Below are 13,776 nucleotides of genomic sequence, written 5' to 3'. Positions count from 1 at the left end.
CAATGCGGGGCTCAGTCTCACGACCCTGAGATCATGACCCGATCTGAAATCAAGAGAGGGACACTTAACCAACTGAGCCACCCAAGCGCCCCTATACTAGCATGTCTTACTATATAATCTTTAGTATAATTGAAAAATAGAAAATACAACTTACCTTTAATCCAACTTTGCAGAGATAAATCAATTTCGTGCACATTCTTCCAGATATTTGCCATATAAATACTAACATAAACTCTCACACATATACCCACATGTATTATAAATGCTCACACAAAATTAAACAATAGGTATTTGAAGGAAACTTATTTGCAAATAAAATATTTGTTTTTTCTGATTTACAGGTATGAAGAAAGTTCTACAGAGACACAGATTATCAGGAAATTGCCACATGATTACATTTCAACTTGAATTTCAGATTCTGGAAATCCAGGTAAATGGAGTATGTTGTGGTAACAGGTTCTACTGCTGTGATTAAGCAGTTTCCATACCCCAGCCTTCAGCAGAGCTGAGCTGAGGAGGAATTCATGAACCAGGGCCCTCTTGTAGTACACCTGCACAAAGTGATACCATTTTGACAGTATAACCACCCTGGCAACTGCATGTGAAAGGGTTGTTGCTGAGGGTCTAGGTGCTTTATTGGAAGGCCGATATCAGGTTCCTCCTTGTCTGTCAGAGCAAGCCCCCAGGTCATGGGAACAGTCCTGGATGCCCTCATTGGTTTGCTGATATGCCAGCCGTGTATTACTTGTTATCTGCCGGTGCTTAACAAATTTGATGGTTTAAAACATTATGATAATGAGCAGCATATGGCCAGGGTTGGGCAGAACAAGGTCAGAAACCTTCAGGTTATGGCTTGAAGAAGAGTGGGATACAGGCATAATTTCAAGAATTAACGGCCTAGGCACAAACTTTGATAGCAGAAAACAGTTCAACCAGTTGATTTTGTGAACTGGGCCTATAAGGAGTATGTGTAGAGAAGACTCACAGGGAAGGGTGGGCAGACTATCTTGGCCTCAACCTATCAGATAGCAAAAGCAGTTGTAGACCAGTTGTCATAACCCAAGTGTTTATGGACAAGATGTTTGCTTATATTCATAGTCATGTACCAGAATTCCTGATCTTTGGCCTCACCCATAAAAACAGCCCTAAGTTTTCCCATTTTATGTAGAAAAAGGATTGATGTCAGATAATCAAGACCCTGCCTCCTTAAGGTGTCAGATGGCCATCCCAGCTAGTCAAGAGTGCCTGCTTCCAGGTATCTGGGCTAGAGGTTTTGCTTCTCGAGAACTCTTTGCAGCCTATATCCCTGGTTGCTGCCACTGGCCCTGGCCAACTGAGAAGGGGCTATGGAATGTCTAGGCTCCTCAATGATGACAGAGCTCCCAGCTTGCTCCCACCTTAGAGTATTCCCCCTTCAACACTGCTGAGGTGACTAAGAACATGCAGAGTGTATCATAGCCAAGGCTGGTTGAGCAGGATATGACACAGGGCATGGGTGATGAGTGGCCTTAGGGGAGAGTTAAACATTTTCAGGTTGTCACCATGCCTTGGGACTGTGCAGGGTCACCAAGTGAAATTATTGTTCTGTATGACCTCAAAGACCATCTGCCGAAAAATAAAAAAAGAATATAGTCACAAATGGATTAGTCTCATTTGGGGTAGTCTGTGCCAGGACCCCATGCTTCTCTTTTGGATGGCCCAGGAACTCCTGGATGTTGTCCCATTGCTAAAGGTCGCATAGTCCTACCAACTGAATTTTTTCTCTTTGGGGCTAATGTGATCTTAAATTCACATTGATGATATATCGCATACTTACCTGTGTCCTGGCCTCCTTTAATGGGCCAGGCCTACAGTCCATGTCCAGTTGGAGTCATAGGCCCAAGGTCCATCTCCATGTCTGAGAACATCTGTATTGGCAGTGTATACATTGCGCAGGAAACTGCTCAGGGGCATCCTAGTAGCCTTGGGGCCCTGCAGGCTATTTCTGCTATTGGTGTTTATCTTTCTGCCATTCCAAGGGTTATATGGAGAGTAGCTAGAGTGTTGGCAAAACTAGGCTTATCCTTGGGACCCTAGTCCTTAAGTTCAACTGAAAAGAGGTTAGTCCTCTGAAGTTGAGGTGAACCAACTACTCAGTGGAGCTGTACATTCCAGAATGGGTTGTCCCCAAAGTTTGATTGGCCTGTTCATTAGTGGGGTTATGGCCTAAGAGATAAAATAGACTGCCGGTTTTTTAACTTCATTTTGTTTAGGTTGCATATTTTGGTCACCTTAAGCCTCTGAAGGAAATCACCATTGGTATTTTGACCCCATTATGAGTCAGATCAAGGATGACATCACAGTTTAGGGATATATTTTATACCATGATGTGCTTCTGAAGAATGGCTACTGCCTTACTAGAGGCATTCTCTGCATGAACTGGCACTGGGCAACTCTCATAGTGGTTTGACTTGCTGGTCCTATGTGGCTGTGTGAGGCAGTACAGACAACACTGGAGCCACGTGGGCCTTGCTACAGTGGCCATGTTCCTTGCCTTCTACTGGACAGTGGTGGCACCCGTCCATACCTAATATCATTATTAATAGTATATTGAGCTTAATATTATGATCCCATATCACCAAAGCATGATCAAAAATTTTGTGACCATTTAGTAATGGCTTAAAGGTATACTGTTATCTCACATGCTGAATAAATTAGAATTAGTTGAGTTGCATATGACAGAAAACTTAAAGGTAGATCAAAGTACTAGAAGTACCAGAAGTTTCTCTGTTGCTTAAAATTTTAAGGTAAGTTTTCAAAAGCTAGTATGGTGACCTTATGAGTATCAGGCTCTCCCATTATCCATGTGACTTACAAATCATGATACAGTGGTCACTTGAGCACTTCAGGCATTGGGAAGGGGACGGGGCAATCAAGGGCTTAGCTTTTCTGTTGAAGGATACTTTCTGGAAGTTTTAACATACATCATTTCACCTACATTCTTTTGGCCAATAACATCCCATCCTGCAAGGAAGGCTGGAAATTCAGTCTTCATCATGCATGGCCACGAGACCAGTGGAAAACTGGTGCAAGAAAGAAGTACAAGTACTGGGAACTACTGTCCCGTATGCTTTGGGGAATGCAGGGGGGGAAAAAAATCTAAGGAGAGGAACAGTTGATATTCTTTGACAGACAAAGAAAACAACAACTGTTAAATCTCTAAAGACATGTAAGTTGTTACAGTTCACATTTCAAAACAATAAGAATCTTTGAACTGCTCAGTTTTACTTAATTTGCTTCATACTTCCCTGGCTATGTTAACAACACTTGGTTTTTTTCTGTGCCTTTCTAATTTTATCATTTTTCTTGAGGACTAGACTGATAAGTAAGATGTTGCAAATAAACAACTCTAGAATAAGGAAGATTTTAGGAATAAGCCATATGTGCGACTCGTGGGCTTTCTTGGAGAAGTAGGAAACAAGGGACTACCTATATTTCTTTGTTGCGTAGAATTCAAATGTAATGAGCAGATGAGAATTTTTAAAAAATTATTGTTTAATGGTAAATCCTCACATATTCTAGACTTATTTATGTAAATATGCCTTTAGAAGAATTGCTAGGTGTCATAGGAGATGTATATGTAAATTCTGATAGTATCAGATTGCCTTCTAAAATGATTTTACCATTTTACATGTTAAGCAGATTTTTTTAGTTGAGACATAGAAAAAAGTGAAGACACCAAGATTCTGTGTCCTTAAACATTTTTTAAAAACAATTTCCACTAGAGGGAGATGTTTAACCACTGGAAAATTAAAATGTAACCTAAATAATAAAACTATCTTGCTTAAAGAATATTGTTATAACATCATAGTAATACAATGTGAGAACCATAAGTGGCCTTATAGACTATTAAGCTCAACCCCTTATTTTACAGGGAAATACATCAAGGGAGTTTGAATAATTATCCATGTTGGCATGGCTGTTACTCTCAGAGGTAGCTGGAATATATAATTCTGTTCTCCAGATTTACTGTCTGGTGTTGCAAGAACATCAAAATTAACATGTCTCAGCATTCATACTCTATGCAGTATAATAAATCAGATTGGTGTCAATTTCTAGGGAAAGTGGCTAAGAATGTTTTCATAACTACTCTTCCTGAAACCCAGTGAAACAAAGTGATTCCAAAGTAAGGAAATTTTTTTTTTTATAATGATTTTTTATTATATTATGTTAGTCACCATACAGTACATCCCCGGTTTTCGATGTAAGGCTCGATGATTCATTAGTTGTGTATAACACCCAGTGCACCATGCAATATGTGCCCTCCTTACTACCCATCACCGGCCTATCCCATTCCCCCACCCCCCTCCCCTCTGTAGCCCTCAGTTTGTTTCTCATAGTCCATAGTCTCTCATGTTTCATTCCCCCTTCTGATTACCCCCCCTTTCTTTATCCCTTTCTTCCCCTACTGATCATTCTAGTTCTTATGTTCCATAGATGAGAGAAATCATATGATAGTTGTCTTTCTCTGCTTGACTTATTTCACTAAGCATTATCTCCTCCAGTGCCGTCCATGTTGTAGCAAATGTTGAGAACTCGTTCTTTCTGATAGCTGAGTAATATTCCATTGTATATATGGACCACAACTTCTTAATCCAGTCATCTGTTGAAGGGCATCTCGGCTCCTTCCACGATTTAGCTATTGTGGACATCGCTGCTATGAACATTGGGGTGCATATGGCCCTTCTCTTCACTACGTCTGTATCTTTGGGGTAAATACCCAGTAGTGCAATGGCTGGATCATAGGGTAGCTCAATTTTTAACTTTTTAAGGGACCTCCACACTGTTTTCCAGAGTAGCTGTACCAACTTGCATTCCCACCAACAATGTAGGAGGGATCCCCTTTCTCCACATCCTCTCCAACAATTGTTGTTTCTTGCCTTGTCTATTTTTGCCATTCTAACTGGCGTAAGGTGGTATCTCAGTGTGGTTTTGATTTGAATTTCCTTGATGGCTAATGATTTTGAACATTTTTTCATGTGTCTGTTAGCCATTTGTATGTCTTCATTGGAAAAGTGTCTGTTCATATCTTCTGCCCATTTTTTGATTTGTTTATTTGTTTCTCGTGTATTGAGTTTGAGAAGTTCTTTGTAGATCTTGGATACCAGTCCTTTATCTGTAGTGTCATTTGCAAATATCTTCTCCCATTCCGTGGGCTGCCTCTTAGTTTTTCTGACTGTTTCCTTGGATGTGCAGAAACTTTTAATCTTGATGAAGTCCCATAAATTCATTTTATCTTTTGTTTCTCTTGCCTTTGGGGATGTGTCATGAAAAAGGTTGCTTTGGCCGATGTCGTAGAGGTTGCTGCCTATGTTCTCCTCTAGAATTTTGATGGATTCCTGTCTCACATCGAGGTCTTTCATCCATTTGGAGTTTATTTTTGTGTATGGTGTGAGATAGTGGTCAAGTTTCATTCTTTTGCATGTAGCTGTCCAATTTTCCCAGCACCATTTATTGAAGAGACTGTCTTTTTCCCACCGGATGTTTTTTCCTGCTTTATCAAAGATTAGTTGCCCAAAGAGCTGAGGGTCCATTTCTGGGTTCTCTATTCTGTTCCATTGGTCTATGTGTCTGTTTTTGTGCCAGTACCATGCTGTCTTTGTGATCACAGCTTTGTAGTACAGCTCGAAATCCGGCATTGTGATGCCCCCAGCTTTGTTTTTCCTTTTCAACAGTTCCTTGGAGATTCGGGGTCTTTTCTGGTTCCATACAAATTTAAGGACTATTTGTTCCAGTTCTTTGAAAAACGTTCTCGGTATTTTGATCGGGATAGCATTGAAAGTGTAGATTGCTCTGGGTAGCATGGACATTTTAACTATGTTAATTCTTCCGATCCATGAGAATGGAATATCTTTGCATCTTTTTATGTCTTCCTCAATGTCTTTGAAGAGTGATTTATAGTTTCTAGAATAAAGGTCCTTTACGTCTCTGGTTAAGTTAATCCCAAGGTAACGTATGGTTTTTGGTGCTATTGTAAATGGGATGGATTCCCTAATTTCTCTTTCTTCGTTCTCGTTATTCGTGTACAGAAATGCAACTGATTTCTGAGCATTGATTTTGTATCCCGCCACGTTACTGAATTGCTCTATAACTTCTAATAGTTTGGGAGTGGCTTCTTTTGGGTTCAAAGTAAGGAAATTTTTAATTAATGTCTGGTTTGGCATATCCTCAACTACTGGGAGCTATTAAAAATAGGAGTGCCTGTGTGGCTTAGTCAGTTGAGCATCCAACTCTTCATTTTGGCTCAGGTTATGATCTCAGGGTCATGGGATCCAGCACTGTGTCAGCTTCCATGCTCAGCACAGAGTCTGCTTGTCCCTCTCCCTCTTCTCTTCCCCCCATATGCTCTCTTGTTCTCTCTCTCCCCCCCCCTCTCAAATATAATCTTTAAAAAAAAATTAAAATGGGGCACCTGGGTGGCTCAGTTGGTTAAGCATCTGCCTTCAGCTCGGGTCATGATCCCGGAGTACCAGGTTCGAGCCCTGCATTGGGCTCCCTGCACAGTGGGGGAAGTCTGCTTTTCCTTCTCCATCTGCTCCTCCCCTGCTCATGCTTGTTCTCTCTCACTCTCTCTCTCTCTCAAATAAAATCTTTTAAAAAAATTAAATAAAAATAAAATAGGCTCCTTGAATAATCTCTTTTTTGAGAGAAAATCAAGAGCTAGGGCAGTGTTGAACGATAAGTTTCATCTTCTGCGCAAGGCCAACCATACAAGACTGGGAGAGGAAGCTCTTTCATGTAGTGCATAGGAACCAATATAGAAAGTCAAAGAAAATGAAGAAACAGAGGAATTATATTCCAAACCAAAGAAGAAGATAAAACTTTAGAAGAAACCTTGATGAACTGGAGATAATAATTTACCTGGAAGGAGATCAAAGTAATGTTCATAATGGTGCTCACTGAACTTGGGAGAAGAATGGATAAACACGGTGAGAACAGTGTGAAAAAAACACAAGTGAGCAAGAAATAGGGGGAAAGACCATCTGAAACAGAAGCACCGAAAAATACAGTAGAGGGGCTCAGTATCAGACTAAATTAAATAGATGAAAGGATCAGTGAACTTGAATACAGGGCAGAGGAACAGACCCAATCAGAGAAGTGAAAAGAAATAATAATGAAGAAAAGAAAGATAACTTAAGGGACTTACAGGACAAGGTCAAGTCAACTGACCATTGGCATTATAGGAATCTCAGAAAAAAGAAAAAGGGACAGAAAGTTTATATGAAGAAATAATGGGTGTAAACTTCCCTAAGCTTGGAGAGAAACAGAAATCCAGATCCAGAAATCCCAGAGAATTCCAAAGAAGACGAACCCAAAAGTGACCAAGACACATTATAATTAAAGTGTCAAAAGTTAAAATCAAGGCGTCCTAAGAGCAACAAGAGAAAAGCAATTTGTTAAATACAAGGGAAGCCCTCATTGGACTTGTAGCAGATTTTGCTGCAGAAATGTTTCGGGCCAGAAAGTAGCACAGTATATTCAGAGTGCTGAAAGAGAACAATTTCCAACCAAGAATACTTTCCCTGACAGTTATTCAGAACTGAAGGAGAGGTAAAAGTTTTCCTGACAAGCAAAACCTAGAGTTGACCACCACTAAACTGACCTCAATAAGAAATGTTTTGTTTTGTTTTTTTTTTAAAGATTTTATTTATTCGACAGAGATAGAGACAGCCGGAGAGAGAGGGAACACAAGCAGGGGGAGTGGGAGAGGAAGAAACGGACTCATAGCGGAAGAGCCTGATGTGGGGCTCGATCCCACAACGCCGGGATCACGCCCTGAGCCGAAGGCAGACACTTAATGACTGAGCCACCCAGGCGCCCCAATCAATAAGAAATGTTAAAGGGACTTCGTTAAGCTGAAAAGAAAGGGCCCTTTTTACTGCATGGAAACAAGAAAGTATAAATCTCCTGGTTAAGGTAAATATATAGCAAAAGTAGTGGATTAATCACTTATAAAGCTAGTGTGAAAGTTAAAAAACAAAAGTAGTAAAAATATGTAATTAGTTAAAGGATACTCATGATAAAGAATGGAAAAGTACATGGAAGGGGAGTAAAAATGTAGAGCTTTATTATGTGTTCAAACTTAAGTTGCTATCAACTTAAAATAGACTGTTATAAATACAAATTACATGTAAGTAACCAAAACCCAAAAACCTATATTAGATACACAAAAGATAATGAGGAAGGGATCTAAGTGTACCACTAAAGAAAGTCAGGCCACGAAGGGAGAGAGAGAAGAAAGGAATAGAAACTACAAAGCAGCCAGAAAATAACAAAATGACAATAAGCACGTATCTATTAATAATCAAGTGTAAAGTGACTAAATTCTCTAATCAGAAGATGTAGAGTGGCTGAATGGATTAAAAAAAAAAAAAAACCAAGACCCATCTATACGTGCCTATGAGAGATTAACTTCAGTTATAAGGGCAAACATACACTGAAAATGAAGGGATGGATGGAAAAAGATAATCTACGTAAATGGAAACCAAAAGAAAGCTGGGATAGCTATACTTAAACATCAGAACAAATAGACTTTTTAAGACTCATAAGAGACAAAGAAGGGTGTTATATAACAACAAAGGGGTTAATAAACATGAGAATATAAAATTTGTAAATATTTGTGCACCCAGGGACTCCTGGGTGGCTTAGTCGGTTAAGTGTCTGCCTTCGGCTCAAGTCATGATCCCAGGGTCCTGGGATCAAGTCCCATATCGGGGTCCTTGCTCAGCAGGGAGCCTGCTTCTCCCTCTGCCTGCCACTCCCTCTGCTTGTGCTCTGTCTCTCAAATCTTTTAAAAAAAAATTTAGTGCACTCAAAATAGGAGCACCTAAATGTATAGCAAATATTAACAGACCTAATGCGAGAAATGGATAGCTGTACAGTAATAGTAGCGGACCTTAATACTCCACTTACATCAGTGGATAGATCATCCAGACAGAAAATCAGTAAAGAAATATGGGCTTGAAACAACAGGTTAAACCAGATGAACTTAACATATACCTACAGAACATTCCATTCACAAACAACAGAATACATTCTTCTTAAGGGCACACGGAACATTCTCTAGGATAGATGATATGTTCTGTCATAAAACAAGTCTTGACAGTTTAGGAAGATTAATAGCAAGCCTCTTTTCTGACCACAGTTGCAAGAACAAAACTGGAAACTTCACAAAATGTGGAGATTAAACAACATGCTACTAAAAAATTAACAGGTAAATGAAATCAAATGAGAAGTGATAAAATACCTTGAGACAAGGGAAAATAAAAATACAACATACCAAAGTTACGGGATATAACAAGAGCAACCTAAGAGGGAAATTCATAGCTATAAATTTGTACTTAAACAAGAAAAATTTCAAACAACCTAACACCTCAATGAACTAGAAAATAAAAATAAATGGAGCCCAAAATTAGAAGGAAATAACAAAGCTCAGAGCAGAAATAGAGTCTAAAAAGGCAGTAGAAAAGACAAATGAAATCCAGAGCAGGTTCTTTGAAAGATAAGCAAAAATTGGCAAACGTTTAGCTAGACTCACCAAGAAAAAGAGAGGGAACTCAAAATCAGAAGTGAAAGAAGAGTTGTTATAGCTGATACCACAAAAATAGAAAGGATAATAAGAGAATAATACAATTATATGCCAACAAATTGGACAAGCTTAAAGAAATGGATCAAGTCCTAGAAACCTACAACCTTCCAAGGTTGAACCAAGAAGAAATAATCTAAAGAGACTGATTACTTACTAAGAAGATTAAATCAGTAATTGAAAACCTTCCAACAAAAGTCCAGGATCAGAAAGGTTTACTGGTGAATTCTAAATATTCAAAAAAGAATTAGTATCAATCTTGCTTTAATACTTACCAAAAAAGTAGAAGAGGGAAGGCTCATAAATTCATTTTAGGAGGTCTGCATTACCCTGATACCAAAACCAGACAAGGACCACAAGAGAAGAAAATTACATGCCAATATCCACAATGAACATAGATGCAAAACCCTTTAACAAACCATTAGCAAACTGAATTCAACAATACATTAAGAGGATCATACATCTTGATTAAGTGGGATTAATTCCAGAAGTGCAAATGCGGTTTAAAATTGTAACGATCATTGTGATATGCCACATTAACAAAATGAAGGATAAAAATCCAATGATCATCTCAATAGATGCAGAAAAGGCATTTGACAAAATCGAACATCGCTTTTTTATATAAACTCCCAACAAATTAGGTATAGAGGGAGCATATCTCAACATAATAAAGGCGTATATGAGAAACCCACCTCATACTCAGTGTTGAAGAGATGAAAGCTTTTCCTCTAAGATCAGGAACAGGACAGGGATGCCTGCCCTTGCCACTTGTATTCAATATAGTATTGGAAGTCCTAGACAGAGCAATTAGGGAAGAAACAGAAATAAAAGGAATTCACATTGGACAGGAAGAAGTAAAACTGTCACTATTTGGAGATGACATCATATTGTATACAAAAATCCCTAAAGAATCCACCCAGAAATTATTAGAACTAATAAGTGAGTTCAGTAACATTGCAAGATACAAAATCAGTATACAAAAATCTGTTGAATTTGTCTACACTAATAATGAACTATAAGGAAGAGAAATTATGAAAACAGTTGCATAAAAAAGAATGAAATACCTGGAGATACACATAACCAAGGAGGTCAAAGACCTGTACACTGAAAACTATAAGACACTGAGGAGAGAAATTGAAGGCACAAATAAATGGAAAGGTATTCTGTGCTCGTGGATTGGAAGAATTAATATTTTTTAAATGTCCACGGTACCGAAAGGAATCTACAGATTAAAGTCAATCCTTATCAAAATTCCAATGGCAGTTTTCACAGAAATAGAAAATATAATTCTGAAATGGGTGTGGAACCACAGAAGAGCCCTACTAGCCAACGGAATCTGGCAAAAGAACAAACCTGGAGGCATCGTGCTTCCTGACTTCAACTTGTACTACAAGGCTATAGTAATCAAAAAAGTATGGTATTGGCATAAAAAGATTAATGGAATAGAATTGAGAACCTGGAAATAAACCCACACATATGTGGTAAATTAATCTATGACAGTCAAAAATATACAGTGGGGAAAGGATTATTCACTAAATGGTGTTCAGAAACCTGGACAGCCACATGCAAAAGAATGAAACTAGAACACTGCCTTACAACATACACAAAAATTAACCCAAAATGGGTTAGATGCTTGAATGGAAGACCGGAAACCATAAATATCCTAGGAAAAAACATAGGTGATAAGTGGAGCATGTGACTCTTGATCTTGGGGCTGTAAGTTCAAGCCCCATGTTGGGTGTAGAGATTACTTAAAAATAAAATCTTTAAAAAAATTAAGTATGAATTGTGATGAATGTTAACTAGGTTTATTGTGGTGAACATTTTGCAATATATACAAATATTGAGTCATTATGTTTTACACCTGAAAATATGTTCTGTGTCATTACATATCAGTAAAAATAATATAATCCCATATCATAAGCTCCAAAGAAAATGCACCTGATTATGATGGCATTCAAACCCAAATGAAAGAGAACATTGGAGTGTGATGCTGTGTGGCTTATTAACAGTATATAAATTTTGCAAAGTTAATAGGACTTTTTCCTGAATGTACCCACAATTCTTAAATTTTAGAGAAGAATGAGAACTATAGACTAAATTAAATGGACGTTGATTGAAAATAATGTGTTGCTGAGACTTAGGGGCTTTGAAGTCAGGGAATCTTCTAATATGTGATCTTTTTGACTGGCTTCTTTCACTTAAGGTGATGTTTTCAGGGTTTGTTCATGTAGTAGGTATCATTACTTCATTCTTTTCCTTTTTTGATTAAGTAACAACATTCCATTATGTGGATATATCACATTTTGTTATTTATAGTTAATGAACATTTGGGCTATTTTCACCTTTTGGCTATTATTAATGTTGATATAAACATTCATGTGTAAGTTTATAAGTAGGCATATGTTTTCATTTTTCTTGGGTGTATAGCTAAGAATAGAATTACTGGGTCAAATGGAATGACCAGATGATGACTAATGATATTAGGCATTATTTCGGATGCTTTCTGCCCATTTGTACATCTTCGAAGAAATGTCTATGGAGGTCTTTTGCCCAGTTTTTAAGTGCCTTTGGAATTTATGTTTTTGATTAGATATGATGGTAGATGCCCACAGACAGCCAGCCTACTTAAACTGCACCTGCTCTGAACAATCCCCACTGTATCTTCAGGCAGCTAAAAAACTAAGCAAAGATTATAAGCCCGCTCAAAATACAGGGAAAAGTCAGATAGTGCCCAGACAAATGGGAAATGTCAGGAAGTATCTACTCACTTTGTTCTTAGGAAATACTGAAAATTGCTAGACTACTCCTCTGAACATATAATAGTTCCAGACAAGAGCACGAATACGGTGCCGAGTGTTTTCATCTTCATTTAGAACTTATGCAAACATGCTGTCATGAAACGAATTAATAAAGTGGAGATAAGTTCACTTTGAAAGAATTAATCCAGGAAACACAGGAACACACTGTATAAAAACCTGCTCTGGCTATCAGAAGAAAACATTTGAAGAAAATTGAATGGGAGGAAAGAGAGCTGAGAGAAAGCAGCTGATTATTGTGCCGAGAACCACATTCATTGGAAGTAACCAGGAGGTGAATATGGAGGACAGTCTTGAAAAAAATCATCTCCAAGAGCAAGTGAAAAGAATAATCGGGAAGGCCATGAAGAGTCAATATATGGTTTTTGCAAAAACAAGAACAGAAACAAGTGAAAAGGAAGTGATAGGCAACTATAGAATAGGGGAAAATTTACTAGACTAATGGAGAAAACCTGAAATTACAGATCAAAACATTTATTTCACAATCTGCATTATGGAATATGGAGTTGTTTCTGGGTTTTGTAATAAGCAGCCAGTCTTTGTCCTCATTTCTTGCTGTTTTAGGATCGACTCTTGAAGTCAAACTGCTGGCACACGGACTATGCATATTTTAAGTGTACATTATCAAAGTGATTTTATAGGTAAAAATGTTTATCTCACTGGTTTAATATATATTTGTCTTTTTCCTAGTGAGATTGAATATTTTTTTCCGTGTAAGTTTTTACATTTGAGTTTTTAATTCATGTCTTTTACTTTTTTCTTTTCAGTTTTCATTTCTCCTTGTAATGTTTTGGTAAAAAATATCTTCATCAGTTTATTTTTTCTCTTTTAGTAGTAAAGTCATTTTTTATATAAATACTGAGGTTTTTTTAATGTAATTATATTTGCTTTTTTTTTTTTTTTTACACTATTGTTTGCTTAGAAAGTTCTTCACTCAGTAACCAGTTACATGTCTGTATTTCCTGCTAATATTTTATGGTCTTGGTGTTTACATTTACATTTAAGTAAGTAATTCATTTGGAGTTCATTTTAGTTTTTGGTATGGAGGAAAGATCTGATTTTATTCTTTTAACAAATAACCAATATTTTCAGTGCCTTCTCTTGATTACCTTTTCCTATTGTTTGGTGGTATTTCATTTTGGATATTTTAAAACATTTTTGTCTTTATATTTTATTGAAATGTTTACTGTGATCTGATAAACTTTTTTTATTTTAGGATAAGGAGAATTTATCTTCTGTTATTACTGACCTCAACATAATAATGGAGCCTACTGAATATTCAGAATTAAGTGAATTTGTGTCTAGGTAAGATATTATAAATTTTCTTTTTTA

At 37.5% G+C, this 13,776-nt stretch overlaps 1 protein-coding gene across 3 annotated transcripts in view; it reads left to right on the top strand.

Annotated features, from left to right (window-relative positions):
• Positions 1-13,776, top strand: part of LOC103663166 (centromere protein P) — a 248,300-nt gene that overhangs the window by 23,419 nt on the left and 211,105 nt on the right. For all 3 annotated transcript variants that reach the window (XM_040620381.1, XM_040620382.1, XM_040620380.1), the window contains exons 3-4: positions 342-430; positions 13,661-13,749. In XM_040620381.1, the coding sequence (XP_040476315.1) occupies positions 342-430; positions 13,661-13,749 (178 nt within the window). The remainder of the gene's footprint in view (positions 1-341; positions 431-13,660; positions 13,750-13,776) is intronic.

Source organism: Ursus maritimus, unplaced genomic scaffold (genome assembly GCF_017311325.1).
Source record: "Ursus maritimus isolate PB19 unplaced genomic scaffold, ASM1731132v1 scaffold_34, whole genome shotgun sequence".
NCBI classification, from domain to species: domain Eukaryota; kingdom Metazoa; phylum Chordata; class Mammalia; order Carnivora; family Ursidae; genus Ursus; species Ursus maritimus.
This window is presented reverse-complemented; position numbering and strand designations above follow the sequence as displayed.